Source organism: Equus caballus, chromosome 17 (genome assembly GCF_041296265.1).
Source record: "Equus caballus isolate H_3958 breed thoroughbred chromosome 17, TB-T2T, whole genome shotgun sequence".
Classification (NCBI taxonomy): Eukaryota; Metazoa; Chordata; class Mammalia; order Perissodactyla; family Equidae; genus Equus; species Equus caballus.
The window spans coordinates 18,838,794-18,860,178 of NC_091700.1; the positions used below are offsets into that span (position 1 = coordinate 18,838,794).

Below are 21,385 nucleotides of genomic sequence, written 5' to 3' on the forward strand. Positions count from 1 at the left end.
ACCACTCTACACCTATAAGAATGGCCAAAAATCAGAAGATTGACAATACCAAATGCTAGTGAGGATGCTGAGCAACAGGAAGCCTCATTCACTGCGGGTGGTGAAACCGGCAAACAGCCATTGATGATTAAGCAGCTAGGTACTAAAGTCTTTTCCCTTTTTGCAATTACTCATTATAGCTTTCAGCTGTTTAACCCACCCATTGTTAACTGTGCTGCTGAGGCAATATGCTATCTGACTCCCACTAGGCTCCTATAGATAAGATCTCCCTGGAAGCTGGGTCACCTGGTAATGGGTATGAGCTGTTTTTCAGGAATTAGAACTCCTAGTCCACTTCAGGGCGCTTGAGACCACCAACTCATCAACTGGGTCCACAGAGATGTCCGATAGGCGACCTTATGACGTCAAGAGGCTAAAAACTCCACCCCTCAGATCGTGCTAATGCCACCATTTTGTGAACATGGGTCCTATGAAGAGGCACGGAGTCTGACTACGCTTGTGCAGATCATCATTACCTCACCTCTCCTCACCTCCAATCACCTTGCTCCATGTTTCAGACCACCTTGCCCCCATCGCATAAATATCCCTGAGTCTCTATTTTCGGGGAAGCAAATTTGAGGCTCATGCTCTCGCTTCCTCACGTGGCTGCCTTGTGATTAAACCCTCCCTCTGCTGCAATCTCATCGTCTCGGTGGTTTGGCTTACTGGGCGACGGGCAAAAACTAACCTGGTTCGGTAACACTGGGGATGCAAAATGGTACAGCCACTTTGGAACACAGTTTGGCAGTTTCTTACAAAACTAAACATACTATTACCATATCATCCAGGATTCAAGCTCCTTGGTATTTAGCCAAAAGAGCTGAAACTTATGTTCACACAAAAACCTGCACACGGATCTTTACAGAAGTTTTATTCATAATTGCCAAAACTTGGAAGCACTCAAGATATCCTTCTGTAGGTGAATGAATAAATAAACTGTGGTACGTCCAGACAATGGAATACTATTCAGTTTTAAAAAGAAATGCGCTATCAAGCTACAAAAAGATATGAAGGAATCTTAAAGACATATCACTAAGCAAAAGAAGCCAATCTGAAAAGTCCACACACTGTATGACAACTGTATCACATTGTGGAAAAGGCAGGACTATGGAGACAGTGAAAAGATCAGTGTTGCCAGGCACTAGAGGTCAGTGAGGGAGGAACAGGCAGAGAACAGGGGATTTTTAGGGCAGTGAAACTACTCTGATATCATTATGATGGATACACGTCATTATACATTTGTCCAAACCCACAGAATGTACAATACAGAGACAACCGTAATGTAAACTATGGACTCTGGGCGATAACGATGTGTCAGTGTAGGTTCATTAACTTTAACAAATGCGTCCCTCTGGTGGGGGGTGCTGAGAATGGGGACGGGGGTAAATGAGAAATTTCTATACCTCTCCTCAATTTTGCTGTGAGCCTCAAACTGCTCTAAAAAATAAAATCTATCTAAAAAAAGAAAACCTAGGAATTAAAAAAGAAGGAGCTGTTTCTTTAACAAAACTTTATCAAGTAAAAAAAAAGAACTGAAACCAGCAAAAGCCAGAGTTTCCTGCCTTTATCCCCTAAGGATAAATGCCATGAGCAACTCTGTGCCTGCAGACTCTCTGGACCAGGCGTGAAGGAGACTGCGATGTGAAGTCAGATATCTAGTTAACCCCCAGACCTAGGAAGAAAATTAACTGGGTGGTAAAGAAAACCTACAGTGGAGAAAACCATATCCAATTTAGGCCCCAGATTAGGATCAACCAAATACAAGCTCACAAAGATCACCAAACACGCAAGGTAACAATCCACTGCAAAATTTATTTTTCTTTTTAGCACCTATCACCATTCCGGTACTATGATTTATAATGAGAGATATGTATTTGGTCTTCTTTGTCCACATTCCTGGCATAGAGCTAAAACCCTTGGAATGTCCAGTGAGAAGAATAAAGGTGTCTTTTGTTATGTTAATTAGGTGACTTTGGGAAAGCACCCAAGGATGGGGGCTGGTTGCCAGGGGAGCCAACCAGGTGATCAGAGGCTTAGAACCCCACCCCCAGCCCAGGAAAGAGGAGAAGACCTGGAGATTGAGCTCCATCACCAATGGCCAATGATTTAATCAATCACGCCTGTGTAATGACGCCTCCATAAAAACCCAAAGCACAGGGTTCAGAGCACGTCCAGGCTGGTGAGCAGGTGGAGGTTTGCGGAGGGTGGGGCCCAGACCGCAGGGAAGCTCCCAGCCTCCCCAGCACACTTTGCCCTGTATATCTCTTCGTTTGGCTGTTGATTTACATCCTTTGTAATAAACTGGTGATCTAGTGGGTAAGCTGGCTACCTGGGTCCCATGAGCCCTTCTAGCAAATTAATGGAACCGAAGAAGGGGGTTGTGGGATCCTATGATTTACAGCTAGTGGGTCAGAAGTACAGGTAATAACCTGGACTTGCAAGCAGTATCTGAAAGGGAGGGCAGTCTTGTGGGACCGAGCCCTTAACCTGGGAAATCTGATGCTATCTCCAGGTAGAGAGTGTCAGAATTGAGTTGAATTGTAGGACACTGACAAGAAATCTTCACATATTGAGGTATTTGTAGTAACTACTCAGGTTCAAAACTGATTCAGCTTGAACTAAAGAAGCCTGACTTAAGGCCTATCAAACACACATTGCACATCTGCTTTAAGCATTAAATAATGCACTCTGTTAAGAATGTAGGGGCCACCCTGTGGCCTAGTGGTTAAGTTCAGATGCTCAGCTTTGGTGGCCCAAGGTTTCACTGGTTCGGATTCTGGGCCATGCTGAGGTGGCGTCCCACATAGCAGAGCTAGAGGGACCTGCAACTAGAATATACAACTATGTACTTGGGGCTTCAGGGAGAAGAAGAAAAAAACAAAAAAAAGAAGACTGGCACCAGGTTTTAGCTCAGGTGCCAATCTCTTAAAAAAAAAAAAAAAAAGATAAGAATGCAGACCTCCCCTCCTACGCCCTATTGATAAGGGGGGAATTGGTCCCTTTCCATTGTTATCGTTATCAAGGTCACCACCACTTGCTAATTTGCAACTAAATACCTCTTTGAACCTTTGATAAATATGTATCCTGGTCGTGTTTAATGTATGTCTTTGTTCTAAAAAGCTGTTTTTTTCTAAAAAAGTTTAAGACTGTACTGAAAACCGTGTTACTCCAGAATGCTTTCTTCCAACCTGGCAAAGGCCTCCCAAGGTTATAATTTTGGCTCAAGTAAAACTCACCTTATTTTTCACGTATAGAAGGGTTATTGGTTATTTTGCGTTGATGACACCCACCTGTGTCGGAGAACTGGCAGTGTGAGGGAAAAACCCACACATCAGAACTGGAATCAGAATCTCTTCTATTTAACATAGTGATTGAGAAACTTTTTCTGTGAAGGGCCACATAGTAATATTTTAGGCTTTGTGGCCACGTAAATTCTCTGTTACAGTCTTCTTTTTTTTAATTATATAATCCTTAAAAATGTAAAAACCAATCTTAGCTCATCGGATATAAAAAGCAGGCTGCAGACGGGACTGGGCCAGCTGGTGGTGGTTTGCAGCTCCCGCCGGGACAGACCGTATATTTCAGCGATTCACTTTGGATTATCTACGTCCCTACTCTTCCCTCTCCCTGTAGAACGTGAGTTCTTCGAGGTCAGAGACCTTAGTCTTGTGTGTTCCCTACTTAATCCCCCGTGCTGAAGTGTGCCCAGCACATACAAGGTGCTCAATCAGTATTAATTAATGAATGAAAGTAGAATAAGTCAATCAGGAAAAAAAATTGTTTTATTTAAAGCCCCTTAACGACTCCTATAGTGGAGGCCATTGTTGCTCCACCCAGCTCTCTCTGAATCCCTTTTACCAGCACTGGGTGCCCACTCCACTTTTTGAATTCTTTGTCGCTAAAGGTTCACACCTACCCTCTTTCTCAGAGTACTGCCCTACCCAGACCAGAGACCTGGAAGTGCGTGGAGTTCACCTCCAACCAGGATGGCCCCCAGTCAGTGACTGAGGCAGGAATGTGAAAGCTCAGCTCTCTTGCCTTAAGAGGTGACAAACTCTGCAGACTACTTTATGCTCCACAACTCCATGGACTCTTGTTGAGCTGGGGACTTCTCCTAAAATCACGCCCTTACTTGGCTGCTTCATCTTCCTATCCTGTCACCTCACTCCCTCACTGCTTTGTTCCGGGATACTTCCTTAATAAATCACTGGCCCAGAATCACCTTCTTAGCGCAGTCAGCAGCACGTCAGTCTCATAAATCACTGGCCAAGAAATCCTCACCTCAGGATCTGATTCGGAGGAACCTCAGGTATTGGAATTATCAGATATACAATATAGGGCCGGCCTGGTGGCACAGCAGTTAAGTTTGCACGTTCCACTTCAGTGGCCCGGGTTGCCAGTTCAGATCCCAGGCATGGACCTATGCACTGCTTGTCAAGCCATGCTGTGGCAGGCATCCCACATATAAAATAGAGGAAGATGGGCACAGATGTTAGCTCAGGGCCAGTCTTCCTCAGCAAAAAAGAGGAGGATTGGCAGTGGAGGTTAGCTCAGGGTTAATATTCCCCAAGAAAAAAAGACACAGCCAAAAAAAAAAGATATGCAATATAAAAAATTATGCATTAAATGCTCATAGACTTGAAAAATGGAACCATAAAGAATGAGCAAACAATGAGAAACTCTTAGAAATGAACAGGTCTATTTGGAAAAGAAGTAAATAGAACTTTTAAAATGAACATTTAATTATTAAAATAAACTCAATGGATGGTTTAAGTAGCAGATTAGACACAGCCAAAACTAGAATTAGTAAACTGGAAGATCTAAAAAGTGTTTCCAGAAAGTATTCCAAAGAGACAGGCAGACAGAAAATAGAAAGAGAAGTTAAAACATATGAAGGCTAGAATGAGTTATAATCAGAATCCCAGATGGAAAAATAGACCAGCAATCTTACTCCTAGGAATGTACCCTGTAGACGCTCTTGCACTTATGCACTGGGAGATGCACACGAGGATATTAATGGCAGCATTGTTTACAATAGCCCCAAACTGGAAATAGCTATAATGTTGATCAAAAGGATAAAAGAGAAATTATAGCAGTCACACAGTAGACTATCATATAGCAATGAAAATAGATGTACTACAATCACAAGCAATAACATAAACGAATCTCAAAAATATTTTTTATAAAGCACAAAAAAAGCAAAACTAAATCCACATATTGTTTAGGGATACATATATATATATATGATAAAACTATTTTTTTAGGCAAGGTAGTGGTAAATACAAAATAAAGGATATTTGTTACTTCTGGTGAGAAGGCAAGGGAATCAGATCCAAAAGGTGTACATATGGATAATGTTCTAGATCTTAAGTTGACTAGTAGGTTCATGAATGTTTATTTTATTATATTCTTCATAAACTGGTACAAATTATTTGTTCTTTTGTATATATCAAATATTATAAGTAATAGTTGCAGCATCTCTATAAAACAAATAGTACACATGGATGCTAAAGATGCTCAGACCCACCCTTAACATGTCAGTTAGACCAGGGCTAGAATCTTGTGTCTTACTGTGTCTTTGAGGGGGTACTGACCATTCATAGATCCAAGTTTTCTCATAAAATTCTGGCAACAATATCTGCCTCATAAGGTTTACTATGAGAATTACTATGGTAAGATTACTGGACTATAAGCTCCATGGTGGATAAGACTATATATATGTCTTGTTCATCTTTGTATCCTTAGTGAACAGCACGTGCCTGGAACATGGTAGGTAGTTATGCCAATTCCTCTTCCGTCTGTTACAGTACAAAATAAAGCATTAGAGGTGGATGTGTTTAGTTTTATAGTGGTTGCTTCATTTTTTGCTTTTTGTTTGTTTTGTTTATGTTTTTTAGATTGACATCTTATCTTGGAGTTGGCTATATGTTACTGTATGTAAGAAGTAACTTGATTGCTCTGGGTTTCAGGTTCTTAAGGTACTAAGATATATAATATTTCTTGATGCCTATTAGTTTGAAATCTTACCCTTTATATATGTCTATTCAAAGAGTAGATGATAAAACATTTTCGTTACACAAAAACGCAAATTCAGGTTACATGTTCATGTGTAGGCCACTGAGGAAGGATGAGAACCACCTACACAAAAGCCTGTCTGAGATGCTCAGAACAGTGGCCAGCGAGAGTCGCCTCAGGTGGACATGAATTAGCATGCCTCGCATTAGTTTGGTTCTTCTGTCTTTGGCCTCCCTATTTCTGGCCTTTTCCCTTTGGTTCCTATTCTTCTTCCCCGTGATTCTCCCTAAAATAAGCCCTCCATGTGATCAGCCCTCAGCATTGGCCAAGTTCATCTCCTCTCATGCCTTAACTATTACACTTATCAGGTAGTTTGGGTCCTGCCATCATTAGATCAGTAGGTCAAAACAAACCTCAGGACCTCTACTGCTCAAATGGAATGCCCATGCAGCTCTGGCTGTCACAGGCTCGTTGGCCCAGAGAGAAGGCCGGAAATCCAGACCTCCAGCCCTGTGTGACACAGCAAGGGAAGTCTACAAACTCCCTCAGGCTTGAAGCCTAAGATTTACGTTCAGTTCCTCACCCATCACACATCTTTACAATCCTAAGGGTCCTTTCCTTACAATTTGAGCCCCTTCTTTAGTCTTAGTTCACATTTCAAACGCTGCAGCCCCGGCCTTTAAAAGCTCAGTGGTGCTGTAATAGCCATCAAATGAGAGAGTGAAGTCACAGACATTCACAGCCTTGAAACACGATAAACAAGATGAACTGGGAGCAACAGTTATTTCAATTCATCCCAAAGGTGCCAGCCGACTTACCTGATGTTTTCCAGGGCTTTTGTGACCTGCTGTTGCTCGATATCATAGAGTTTCACTTTGAAGCCTCCACTGGCAAAAAGCATACCCCAGCTTTGCCCAATGAGTCCACTGAAAGGAAAGAAAATTAGAAAGGCTTCCAGTTAATAATAGAACAGTTTTTCATTCCTAACCCAGAATGAAATATTTAAAATTATACACCATTCTAGTCTTAAAATATTTAGCATCTTAAAATTACACATTTTGCTAGCTGTATTTATTTAAAATGTTATCTGTTTCCACACAGGAGCTCCCGAGTCCCCGACTCTAGTGCCAGTGTTAATATTCTGAATGGAGCCCCACTAGACACCAGGTAGCTAACACACACTCGCACACTGCAACAAAAAATTAACAGTAGGGAGGTGGCAGGGCGTCGTGGAGGCGAAGGACCTCTATGGGAACCTCCATTTGACTACTGTCTTAGGCAAGTCACTTAACTTGAAGAACAGGTATTTTCCCTGTCCTCTTCAAATAAATAATTACTGCTACCACCACCAGCATTTCAGCATGTATTCAGTGCCAGGCAACATTAAACATTTCATGTGTCTTACCTCTATTAATCGTTACAACAAACCTACAAAGGAGGTGTATTATTATTTCCATTTTATACATGGGAAAATTGAGGCACGGAGGGTTAAGACTACACATGCTGTAAGTGCTGGAGCTCTGAGATGAACCCAAACAGACTGACTCTTGAGTCCTTACCACTACATTCTGCACACTGCTTCAGATTTATTTTATTTTATTGATTTATTATTTATTTTATTTATTGGAAAAGGAAAAGATAAAAAAGACATGGAGAACTCATACAGAGCTGTTCAAAAAGTTAAAATAAATGTAGGGAGCACATCTAGAGCCCAAAACTTGGTTTCTAATACCATTCTCCAGTAAAAGGAAGCAAGGCTCCTCAGAGAAATGGCTGACTCTAGGACTGAGCCAGGAAATACACAAGCTGGACCTGGAGATACTTGTAGTCCAGAAAGCAAGGAAGTGCTCCAAAGGAAAAAAACCTCTATTGATGGGGCATATCAAATGGATACAGGAGCTAACTGAAAGAGCTCCCAATGGCCACAGCTGGAGCAAGTCAGCAAAAAAGTAAAGTCACACTAGATTATAACCCAAAGTATAAAATAAATATCCGAGTCCATACTGACATAAATAAATACAGTAAAGAAATAAACAAATGGGAGAGAAGCCAAATCTCCCTTGCAGAAGAATTCCAGACAATTTGTGTAGATACTGTGGGGACCTGAAATTGGCCACCCCAAGATATGTCTCTTTGGCATCAGAATTATTTGAGGCTGATTGCTTTTGATAAACTGGGACAGGCAAGGAGGCTCTGAGGAATGGAACTTGCCCTTTGTTAGGACACATTTACGTTTGTAAGGTAAATCTCTATCTGTAAAAGGTGCCTCCCTCTCTGTACCAGGAAGAAGAAAAGAGATGACCTTCTCTCTAAAAACTCTTAATCAATACCAAAGGCAAGGACTTAAATCTGCATTTTATTGTGCTAGTCTGGTAACCTCCTGTAACTGACTTCCCTCCCCCTCCCAATGTTGGCATTTCTTAAGGATTAAGCATCTTTCCTTAGGCTGGGAACCGATTGCAGCGCTCATCTGTGACCCCCCCCCCCCAGCCTGAGGCAATACACCTGCCACCCCGCTGCGTTCACTGGGACAGCAGACCTATCTGTCGTTTCCATCAAGCGCTGTACTGACAGAGCAGCCTCGTGACTATTGTAAAAGGGACTTTTCAATCATATGTGAAACACCCCATCTGGGGGCTATATAACCACTCTGTGCACCCCACTTCTTCGGTGCCCTTTCTTCCTTCGGGAAGAAAGGCCCCGGGCCACGGTTCCTCATAAAGTTTTGTTTAATTTTCTCTTGCTATTCTGTCTCATGTGAATTTAATTCGTTCTCCAGCCAGACGAACCCCCATTTGGGGAGAGGAAATGTCCACCTCCCCTACAATACTCTGCCCTCAGGGCCTTGTAACCGAACTCCCCACCCTGGAAGCGTGAGCTGTGCATAGTGACTTCCTTCCAAAGAGTACCGTATGGAAAAGGGGGAAAACTAGCCTAACTTTACAGCAGAAAAAACCGACAAACATTACCTCAGCCAGGTGAATGATGTTAATGTCAACTGTGATAAAGAATGTTGAGCATATGTACCCTTGATATGATGTGAGAAGAAGGGTACTTCACCTCTGGGTCTTCCTCCCAAACACCCATCGCCCAGCCTAATAGTGAGAAAAACATCACACAAATCCCAACAAAGGAACGTTCTACAAATGACCTGGCCAGTACTCCTCAAAACCGTCAAAAATAGGGGCTGGCCCAGTAGTGCAGTGGTTAATTTCACATGTTCTGCTTCTCGGCAGCTTGGGGTTCACTGGTTCGATCCCGGGTGTGGACATGGCATCGCTTGGCACACCATGCTGTGGTAGGTGTCCCACGTATAAAGTAGAAGAAGATGGGCATGGATGTTAGCTCAGGACCAGTCTTCCTCAGCAAAAAGAGGAGGATTGGCAGTAGTTAGCTCAGAGCTAATCTTCCTCAAAAAAAAAGAACTGTCAAAAATAGAGGCTATTTTTTAAAAAATGAATGTAGGGGCCAGCCCAATGACACAGTAGTTAAGTTTGCACTCCACTTTGGCGGCCCAGGGTTCATGAGTTCAGATCCCAGGCACAGACCTACACACGGCTCATCAAGTCATGCTGTGATGTTGTCCCACATATAAAAGAGAAGAAGACTGGCACAGATGTTAGCTCAGGGTTCGTCTTCCTCACCAAAAAAAAAGAAAAAAAGAATGTATAATAGCAATTCCACTCCTAGGTATGTACCCAACAGGAATGAAAACAAATGTCAGAAAAAAAACTTCTACATAAATGTTTATATCAGGGGCCGGCCCCGCGGCGAAGCGGTTAAGTTCGCACACCCTGCTTCGGCAGCCCAGGGTTTCACCAGTTCGAATCCTGGGCGCGGACATGGCACCGCTCATCAAGCCATGCTGAGGCAGCATCCCACATGCCACAACTAGAAGGACCCACAACTAAAAATACACAACTATGTACTGGGGGGCTTTGGGAGACAAAGGAAAAATAAAATCTTTTAAAAAGAAAAGTTTATATCAACATTATTCATAACAACTAAATGGAAACAATCCAAAAGTCCATCAACTAATGAATAAATAAAATGTGGTATACCCACACAACAGAGTTATTCAGCCATAAAAAGGAATGAAGTACTGATACATGCTACATGGATGAGAGCCAGTCAGAAAGGTTTACATACAGTATTTACGTAAAGTGTCCAGAATAGGCAAATCTATGGAGACAGAAAGTAGATTTGTCATCGCCCAGGGCTAGGGGAAGAAAGACAGGAGTGGTTAGCTAATGGGTTCAAGGTTTCTTTTGGGGCTGGTAAGAATATTCTAAAATATATTGTGGTGATGGCTGTACAACTCTGTGAATATACTAAAAACCACTAAATTGTACATTTTATTTTATTTTTTCACTAAGGAAGATTAGCCCTGAGCTAACATCCGTTGCCAATCATCCTCCTTTTTTGCTTGAGGAAGATGAGCCTTGAGCTAACATCTGTGCCATTCTCCCTCCATTTTGTATGTTGGACACCGCCACAGCATGGCTGATGAGTGAAGCAGGTCCACACCTGGGATCCAAACCCACGAAACTGGGCCACCAAAGTGGAGTATGCCGAACTTAACCACTAAACCACGGGGCCAGCCCCTTAAATTACACATTTTAAATGGGTGAATTGTATGGTATATGAATTACATCTCAATAAATCTGTTATTAAAAAATGAATGTATGTGAACATGCTTTGAAAACCAACTTCTGTGACACAAAGGTAAACAATAACTCAGTAAGTTCTCAAGTTTGGTTGAGTAGAAGGGCAAAGAAGAAACAAACAGAATATTTGGTGGAATGTAGAGGGTTACCTAGAAGCATGATTAGAATTCTTTCCCAAAAGGTACTTGCCTAGCGATACCAGCTCAACACAAGGTAGAGATAAGGGAGGCCACACTGTAGAAAAGAAACCGATCATAACTGTGAATGATCTCTGACTAACTAACCTAACTGGATATGCACTCTCCAGGGTATGCATGCTCTGCAGATCCTATGGGCCCTCTCAGCTGCAATAAGTCAATAACTTTGTTCTTTCAAGTTCCTTGGGAATGTGACGACCCCCGGGCAGAGAGTCCATGCTGATAAACCATCATCAACGACAACTGAAAGGTCAGTGTAGAGGGCGCTGCTCCTGCTCTGGTCTCTGATGCACATCCAGTAAAACAAAAGATTATCAGGAACTAGACCAGATGTCGGCCCCCACCCAGAGACCAGCCCCCTACATAACTTGCCTGTAGTCTTTGTTCTGTAAGATGGTTCTTTCGGACCTTAGTCAGCCATCTTCCCCCTTGTTGGCAAGCTGTAATATAGTCCTTTCTCTCCCACCACCTTGCCTCTTGACTACTAGCACGTCTTGCAGGGGGCAGACGGCCCCCCTTGGGAGGTAATACTAGTACGTGAGCATTCAGCCAGGGGTGAGAGGGAGGAAGGCATCTCTTCTCACAACACATCTGGGGCCCAGGTTATCAAGGGATTTTTGCAGAGGAGGTGGCTATAGGAAGGTAGTTCACGTGGCTAAAATGCAACAAAACCTCTTCAAACCTGTGTGTCTCCCACTCCAAACTCCAGCTTCCAAGCTGGCCAATCTCAAAGGGTTTACCACATATCTCCTCTTGGGGCCCTAAGGATAACTCTCCACAGGGACAGAACTAGTGGCTGGGCCAGTGAGAATTTACCCAGCCTTCTGAGTAACCCAACTCTGGATGCAAAGAATAGCTATCTATATTAAGCATCTTACGTTTTGTTTTGTTTTGATTTGTTTGAGGAAGATTAGCCCTGAGCTAACTGCTACCAATCCTCCTCTTTTTGCTGAGGAGGACTGGCCCTGAGCTAACATCTACGCCCGTCTTCCTCTACTTTATATGTGGGACGCCTACCACAGCATGGCTTGCCAAGCGGTGCCATGTCTGCACCCGGAATCCAACCCCGGGCCACCGAAGCAGAATGTGTGCACTTAACTGCTGCGCCACCAGGCCGACCCCAGGAACTTACACTTTTAAAAATGAACACTAACTTATTCAGGCTTAAAAGGAAGGAAATTCTGATGCATGCTAAAACAGGGATAAACTTTCAGGACATTATGCTACATAGAATAAATCAGTCACAAAAATGCAAATATGGTATGATTCCATTTATAGGAGGTCCCTAGAGTAGTCAAATTCAGAGATAGACAGTAGAATGGTGGTTGCCAGGGGCTGAGGGGAGGGGGGAATGGGGAATTGTTTAATGGGGACAGAGTTTCAGTTTTGCAAGATGATAAAGTTCTAGAGGTTGGTTGCACAACAATGTGAATGTACTTAACCCTACTGAACTGCACACTTAAAAATGGTTAAGATGGCAAAATTTGTCACGGGCATCTTACTGCAATTTTTTTAAAAATTATTTTAAATGAACACTAAATTATCCTGCAGGGCTGATTCTGAGTTTGGGAAAGACTTGTCTACCCCACCAGAGAGCAACTGGGTGCTTCCTCACAGGCCTAGAAGAAACCGTATGTTTTAACATTCTTCCAATCTCAGCTCCAGTGGTCCCTGCGTCTGCAAGCCTCGCCACCTGTCCCTTTGTTCTCCTGGGGACTGCATATCAAAAGGTAACCTTGGCCCACCCAAGCTCTATCTTCTCAAGACAGTCTTTCCTCTGGGACCAAGGCTGGAAAGCTCTCCCTCGGGCACCAGTCTCAAGTCTGCACGGACTCGGGTGTGAGGGAAGCTGGAGGGAAGCACATGACACACACCTGGATCTCGAGGGCTAAGGCTAGGGGGGTTACATTTCTCGTTTGTTTTCTGCGAACTGTTAGATCTTTAGTCATTGAGATCTAAGTACACGAATAAAAGACACAGTGAATTTTGTACAGTGAAGCTTAAAAAAAGCAATGCTTAATCAGCAGTACGTATCTGCTCTTGTTTGCTTGTTCAACCGGGCAAACTCTACGTGTCAGGAACTCTCCTGCTCACCTTTGTCTCCCTGGCACATTGCAGAGGCTTGACAAACGTTAGTTGTTGGCAACAAAGAAAGCTCCATTATCTAGTGATAAAAACTAGATGACGGCCAACAACCTTCTTCCCATGGGGTTAATATGAAGGCCACAATCATTCACTGAAGAAATAGAGTCCCTACTATGTGCCAGGCATGGTTCCAGGCACTGGGGATGCAGCAGCAACAAAACAAAAATTCCTGTCCCATGGAGCATACAGCAGGCAGGAAGACAATAAACTACAAAAGTAAAGCAGATAGCACACTAAAAAGTAAAAAGTGCTGGGGGAAAGACAGAGAAGGGGAGAGGGACAGCAAGTAGGGGAGTGGGGACTGGGAAGCAGAGAAATCTTAAATCACCGCCAAAGACTGTCTCATTGGGAAGATGACATTTTAGTAAAGAGTTGAAGGAGGTGAGGGGCAAGCCCTGAGGATACCTGGGAGAGGAGAGTCCCCAGCAGAGGGAACTGTAGGTGAAAAGCCCGAGATGAGAGAGTGTTGCATGTTCCAGATCAACAAGGCTGGTGCAGCTGGAATGGAGGAAGAGGATGGTTGGCATGAGGTCAGAGAGGGCAGGGGAGGCACCTCAGAGGCCATGTAGACATTTTGGCTTTTACTCTGAATGAGATGGGTAGCCACAAGGTTTTAGAAGAAAGATGTGATCTGATTTCAGTTTTTAAAATGAATGTTCTAGTTGGTTTATTAAGAATACACCAGGGCCGGCCCTGTGGCCAAGTGGTTAAGTTTGCACACTCCGCTTCAGCAGCCAGGGGTTTTGCCAGTTCGAATCCTGGGTGTGGGGACATGGCACCACTCATGGAGCCATGCTGAGGCGGCGTCCCACATACCACAACTAGAAGGACCCACAACTAAAAATACACAACTATGTACCAGGGGGCTTTGGGGAGCAAAAGGAAAAATAAAATCTTTAAAAAAAAAAAAAAAGAATACACCAAAAACAGGGGACTGGCCCACTAGCATAGTGATTGAGTTCCCATGCTCTGCTTCGGTGGCCTGGGGTTCACAGGTTCAGATCCTAGCACCGCTCATCAAGCCACTCTGTGGTGGCATTCCACATAAAACAGAGGAAGAGTGGCACAGATGTTAGCTCAGCGACAATCTTCCTCAAGCAAAACGAGGAAAATTGGCAATGGATATTAGCTCAGGGCCAATCTTCCTCACACACACACACAAAATGCTTTTAAATAAAAATAAAAAAGAAGATACCAAAGACAAGCAAAGATGGAAGTAAGGAGACCAGTAAGGAGTTAGGAGGCTACTGCAAGATATGATGGTAGGTTGAACTGGAATGGAAGCAGACGTGGTGATGAGAAGTAGTCAGTTGAGTTCTGAATACACAATACTTTTGAGGAAGAGCCAACAAGAATTGCTGGTGGGCTGCATGTAGAGTGTGAGAAAAAGAACTGAAGATGACTCCAAGTGTCTTTTGGACAGCAATAGGAAAGAAAGACATGTCATTAATTCTGATGGGGAAAACTTTAAATGGAGTAGATTTTGGGAGAGAAGATCCAGAGTTCAATACAGGATGCTTTAAGTTTGAGATGTCTAATTGGTACATCTAGTAAACAACTGGATACAACTCTTAAGATTCAGGGGCAAGCTCTGGTCTGAGGATACGAATTTGGGCCTTACTGCACAGATATGGTATTTAAAAGTGTGAGACCGCGGCCAGCCCAGGGGCACAGCGGTTAAGTTCGCACATTCCGCTTTGGTGGCCTGGGGTTCACCAGTTTGCATCCCAGGTGCAGACATGGCACCACCGCCTGGCAAGCCATGCTGTGGTAGGCATCCCACATATAAAGTGGAGGAAGATGGGGTGGATGTCAGCTCAGGGCCAGTCTTCCTCAGAGAAAAGAGGAGGACTGGCAGCAGATGTTAGCTCAGGACTAATCTCCCTCAAAAAAAACCTATAAGTGTTTGTACCATTTCACCCAGGAATTCTACCTCTAGAATTTATCTGAGGTTCATATGGACAATGCACAAAGAGATGCATTCACAGTAGAATTTATATTAGCAAAAACTAACCATCTAGTATTCAGAATTGGCTAAATAAGTTATATACAGATGAAGCAAATATAGCAAATTTTTAATAACTGTTGAATACAGAGGTGGCATGTGGGTAATCTTTTTTCTCTATTTTCAACTTTTCTGTGTGTTTGAGAATTTTTACAACAAAATGTTGGGAAGAAAATAGTTATATCCCACGAAACAGGCATTAAAGACAACATTTGTTTTTTAGTGTAGGTTTCATGTAGGTTTTATGTATTGCCCATATTCCTCTGCAAGACCACGAGCAGAAAGCAAACCCATGGGAACCCCTGGCATCCCTTCCCCCACACACATCCGCAGTCACTGAGGCTGGGACTTGAAGAGGACACCTGATGCAAAGCAGCCATCGATTGGCTTCCCAGCCCCCATGATGTCTGCAGCCTGGCTGCATAGAGGAGCTCAGCCAATCAGCTTTCCTCTCCTGAAAATCAGACCTAAAATAGGGAAATTATAAGTCAGTAACAGGCACTGGACTTGAAAGCTCATAATATCAGGGTTGCAGCAATACGCAAAATAAAGAGGCAGGGGAGAGAGGAAAAGCAAGCGAGTGCAGGGGTAATCTGCGGAGCACAGCAATGCGGAGGGCAGATGCACAGCCCAGGGCGCCGCCTCACTGCCTTGGTCTCCATCAGCCTTCCTGTCCTCAGAGCTTTACCTCAGGCCCAAATACAACTAGCTTCCTGTCCTTAGAGCTTGTGACATCACAGTAACTCGTTCTGAACCCCTAGCTGCCTGGGGGCCATAAAATGGGCCTTCACCATTCTGACCATTCTGCTATGCTTTAAAGCGTATAAAGTCATAAATCTGAACTGGTGCTTCAAAAGGCTGCTGCAAGTGAACATTTATTTTGTTAGACAGCAGCAAAGCAGCAGGGGAGAAAAGTTAAGTAAAATGGGTTCAATTCTAATTTTATCATTAATGACACTTAGCTTTGAATAAATCCACTCTAGAGACTTTTTAAACTATCTTTCCATTCTACAGTTACTTATTTACTGGGTAAAAGTTGAAGTAAGACTGTTCTCACGCTCTGGATCTAAGGAGGCAATGCAGTTATTTGCCGGCAAAGCTATCAGACATTTCCCAGGCAGACCACACGCAGTGCTGGAGCCAACTCAAGAAGCAACCAGTGCGCCCTACAGGTTGCTCACAGGAACACTAAGTGGCCCTGAGGAAGAGTGGCCTTTATGAAAAGATTAATGGAAAAGAATCAAATAGAGCAAGTACTTTTAAGAAGGAGTCTGGCAATCGAAAAGATGGAAAAACAATGGTCCAATACGTTCCTGAAACTGAAATGTGTTTTTTTTGGTCTGTTCAAATCCAAGAATGAAACTCAACCAGGTTTCAGCGAATTTAAATGGATGTTCCTTGGAATCACCTATGGGGCCAGGAGAAAGAGAGAAAGAAGGGTGGAGAGGAGAGAGAGGGGGACGAAGGGAATGGAAGCAGCACCACCCCAGAAGCAGAGATGGGTGTCTGCCGGGGTGCTGAGAGTGTCGGGATGGACAGGACTTTCTATCCCATGCTAATTCCTGTGGTCATTAAAGTCTGCCAGCTCCATCTAAGTCCTTGTCAACAGGGAGTCAGAAAGAAACCGACTCGCCAATGCCAGCTCCTTTCCTGAGAGACTGTGCTCCTTCCCACAAGAACCAGAGCCAGATAAGGGTACAGCCAACTCAAAGCTTCACTTAACATTTATGAGGTCAGGCGAAACACCCAAGGCATGGTGGGAGACATACAAAACTCTAGTCCTTGACCCTGGATAACATAACGCAAGGCAAGCATAGTCGCCATGCCCAGTACAAAGTACGCTTCCACACAGTCCCTCCTCATCCGCGGTTTCACTTACCTGTGGTCAACTGAGATCCGAAAATATTAAATAGAAAATTCCAAAAATAAACAATTCATAAGTTTTAAATCATGAACCATTCTGAGTAGCATGATGAAATCTCGGGCAGTCCCAATCCATCCCAGCCGAGATGTGAACCACCCCTTGCTCAGCATATCCACACTGTATACACTATCCGCCCCTTAGTCACTTACTAGCCTTCTCAAGGACTGTCCGGGTATCGCAGTACTTGTGTTCAAGCCACCCTTATTTTATTTAATAACGGCCCCAAAGTGTAAGACTAGTGATGCTGGCAATTCAGATATGCCAAAGAGAAGCCATAAAGTGCTTCCTTTAAGCAAAAAGGTGAAAGTTCTTGACTTAAGGAAAGAAAAAAAACTGTATACTGAGGTTAAGATGTACGGTAACTTTTATTACACTATATTGTTATAATTGTTCTATTTTATTATTGTTGTTAATCTCTTACCATGCATAATTTATAAGTTAAATTTTATCATAGGTATGTACATATGAGAAAAAACATACTATATAGAGGGTTCAGCGCTATCCTGTTTCAGGCCTCCACTGGGGATTTTGCAATGTAGCCCCGCGCACATACAGGGGAGGCAACTGTATATATTTTTATATTCCTTCACTGGGCAACCATACACACCCACATGCCTGGAGAGGACAAAAGCACACTTCATTCCACTGCTCTGAGAGCAAACGAAAGCTGAAAAAAAGCATCATGATTCCTTCCTTCAGTGGATTCTAAAGGCAAAACCCTGACATTGAAATTGCTCTCCAGACAGGGCTGTAAACTGAGGAGTAGGGGGCAGGCCAACACCTCTGACAAACAGAAATGGCAACCAACAGGATATATTGGAGTATATCAGGAAGCCATTGGGTGTAAACCTAATTCGACCTGACTTTGTTTTTCCAAACTGGCCTGACCTGGCCATTAAGCATGCATTGTCTCTCTGCTTTAAACATTTGCTATGTCAAGAAAAAATGCCCTTAAGATAAAGATGCAACTCCCCCACATTGACATCTCCTTAAGGATAAGCATCTCTCCCTAGGCTAGGAATTGATTGCTGTGCTCACCTGTGACCACTCAGCTCAAGACAACAGACCGGCCACTGTGTCCACCCAGACAGCAGACCTGCCTGCTGTGTCCATCAATCGCTGTGCCGACAGAGCAGTTTCATGACTAATGTAAAAGGGACATTCCAATCATACGTGAAACATTCTCTTTGAGGGTATATAACCACTCTGTACACCCCACATCTTTGGTGCCTTTCCCTCCTTAGAGAAGGAAGGCCCCGGACCGTGGTCCTCACATTTTGGCTCAGAATAAACTCAACCAAATTTTCATTTATAGATTGGTTATAGATTATTTTCATCAACACCTCAGTGACATAAAGGGACAGAACCACCCCCAAAAAGGTGCTTCTATCAATAGCAAGTATGAACATGTCGTTAGATTGCTATGATAGCTACCAATGGAAAGGTACACATAAATGCCTTTTTTTTTTTTTTTAATGAGAACAGAAGGAGTTTTGAAAGGGGTGGTGGGAGGACAAACCAGAAAAATTTGGACGGAATTTAGGCTGCTAAACCGACACATCCCAGCAAGTTGTTTGGACTCCAGAGTTCCCCTCTGGAAACTGGGCCTTTCCCCTGAATTAGGAATGTCCTGTGTGTCCCTATTCCCTCCCCCAGCTACACTCTTGGGTTCAAGAAGGGCGCACTCCCACGCCCTGCAGGCAGCCTAGTAGAGGGCGTGCATCAGATCCTCCCTGCTGGCTAGTCCCATCTCGGTCACCTACTGACTGTGCCCTGGGGTAAACTGCTTAATCTGTTTTCTCACTCATAAAATGGAAATGGTTAACAATACAGTTCTGCAGGCGCTGGCCCAGTGGCAAAACGGTTAAGTTCCCACGTTTGTTTGAGCAGCCTGGGGTTTGCCGGCCGGGCCTAGCACCACTATCTCCCCCTGCTGCCGCAAGTCCCACATATCATGTAGAGGAAGATGGGCACGGACGTTAGCTCAGAGCCAGTCCTGCTCAGCAAAAACAGGAGGACTGGCGGCAGATGTTAGCTCAGGGCTCATCTTCCTCAAAAAAGAAAAGTGACCCAAAAAAGGAAGACAGTTCTGCAGAATGGTTGCCAGATCTCATTTCCTTAATACGTACTGCTCAGCACATCTGTTTGCACTTGCTGGGAGGTCTGGCAACTTTCAACTAATTCCATAAATCGCATTTCCACCGCAGCCTGAGCGGCCGGCTCTCCGAACCTGCTGGTAGGTCAACACGAAGTGAAACAAAACAGCACTCTACAGTGTGCTTCAACCGCAAAGCCACGCCGCGACAGGCGCTTCTCCCAGTCTGCCCAGGTCTGTGGAGGGTGCCAGGGCGAGGGCAGCCCTCGGAGGGCCGGCGGCTGGCGCACCGCCACGCCGCTTCCTCTCCCCAAGGTGACAGCGACCTGCGCGCCCACCCCAAAGCTCGACGCGCGGGCCCAACACCTCCCCTGGCGCCGGTGGCAAGAGCGCGGCGGCTCGGGGCTGTTTACCTGCCAACGATGGCCACCACGCCGGCCGCTGAGGACGCCATGGCCACGGCGCCTGGCTGCCCAGGAACGGCAGTGCCAGCGCGGAGAGCGGCGGCGGCGCGGCCCTCCGGCCCTCGGGCTGAGCCGGGTCCCCGCGCCGGCGGGCGTCCCCCGCGCCCATTGGCCGCGCCTCGAGCCGCGTCGGGCGCGCTGGCCCGGATAGGCTGCGGGCAGGGCCGGGGGCGGGCCCGCCGCCTCGGCCCCCATTGGGCGCGCGCCGGGGGGGGAGGAGCCGCCTCCCCGCCGCCGCGGCGCCACGGGTGGGAGGAGCGCGCGGAGCTGGCGGCCAGCAGAGGCAGCCCAGGCGGCGCCGGGCGGGAAGCGCGAAGCCCGGCCGCTGCGGAGTCCGGTCATTCTTTTTTTCCTTTTCAGCTTTCAACCGTGCACCCTAAAAACCGTACATAGGAGGATGCCCCTCCAGGCGGGCGCAAGGCTCGGCCCACCGCTCTCGCTGTCACCAGAATTTCCCTTTTTAAGATATCAGCACCTCTTCAATACAGGCCAGCTCAGGCCTTGAAACTAAGGACGGTTATTGCTGAGTTTACGCCCACAATACGTTTCTAGAAAGATACCTGCAGCCTTTTTCCACAGATGAGATTGAGGCTCAGGAACTTTGGGACAGCAGAGAAGGAAAGCTCCGAAGGTATCAACCCGTGAAACTGGAGGACTTACTTGAATTCCACTATATTATGCTAAGGAGACTGAGGGTAGAGCCTCTTGAACTTTACTTCCTCCTTAGAGAGGCACAGTCGGTTTCTGTATAAGAAAAAGGAAATGTCCCGGTACCTGACTCCTGGCTCTTTTTGGAGCTCAAGAACAAATAACAGACAGAGAGGAAAGGGGATCATACATCGCATGACAACAGTCTGGGTCCACACAGCACAAACTGAAGGGAAGTGCTACAGTCATGCGCTTCAAGACGATGAGACAATACTCAAGCAGAAAACATGTCGGACGCGGACGGACTCAGATGACACATGGAGCTCTTCCTTTACTTTCCCCTGAGTGAGGAGCATGGAAAGAGGAATGTCAGAGGGGGGTAAGCTTTAAAGAACGATTTCACAAATTATCAACAAATGCTTGAAAAGATGCTCAACTCAAGAGAAGAGAAATGAAAAGTAACACCACAAAGATAAGTCATCTTTCACCAATCAAATTGGCTAAAATTACAAAGATTGATACTATTCCCATACTGGCAATGAAGTCTTTCAGACATACGACTCTTTCCTACACAGTTGAAGGCAGGCTTAAATTGACACAGCCTTTCGGAGAGAAATGTTACAGGATATTGTTGAGAGAGTAGTCAGCCATGAGCCCTGAGCGTTCCTGCACATTCTTGCTGCGTGTACCAGAGTGTAAAGTTTGTCCATCTCCTGATGCTGAGCAGTTTCTGTAGCTGCCCACACAGACAGCCACACAGGTCAAGGCACGCACAGAGAACTCTGTAACTGCACACTCCAAGAGTGGAAGGGGGACTGGCTTGTTTGCTGGTAGCTACAATGTTTGTTCTTTGCTAAAAAAGTGCTGGTCCCTTGGCCCATTGCAAATGCCAGGGTCATCTTGCCCTCTGTGTAACCCTGGGAGAATTGGGCTGCAACAACTGGTGTAAATATGCTGACACGCTAGCTATTGCTTTTGCTGTGAGTAATCTTTTATCACTAAGCCAGGAGTCTCATGTCTTCTGTCAGCTTCCACAAAACTGTGGCAAGCTAACCTGTTAGTATGCAATAAGGTGAAAATCTCAAACCCCTCACAGTTCTTGACGTATCAAAATTTAATATGTATCTGCCCGTTGGCTTTGCAATTCCAATCCTAGAGATGTGCTGTACAGAAATACTCACAAGTG

At 44.8% G+C, this 21,385-nt stretch overlaps 1 protein-coding gene across 1 annotated transcript in view; it reads right to left on the minus strand.

Annotated features, from left to right (window-relative positions):
- CRYL1 (crystallin lambda 1) overlaps positions 1-19,694 on the minus strand; it is a 111,983-nt gene extending 92,289 nt beyond the window's left edge. The window contains exons 1-2 of the mRNA XM_023621361.2: positions 19,501-19,694; positions 6,873-6,980 (exon numbers count right to left, since the gene is read on the minus strand). Coding sequence (XP_023477129.2) covers positions 6,873-6,980; positions 19,501-19,541 — 149 coding nt within the window. The 5' untranslated portion in view covers positions 19,542-19,694. The remainder of the gene's footprint in view (positions 1-6,872; positions 6,981-19,500) is intronic.
- Positions 19,695-21,385: the final 1,691 nt, after the last annotated feature.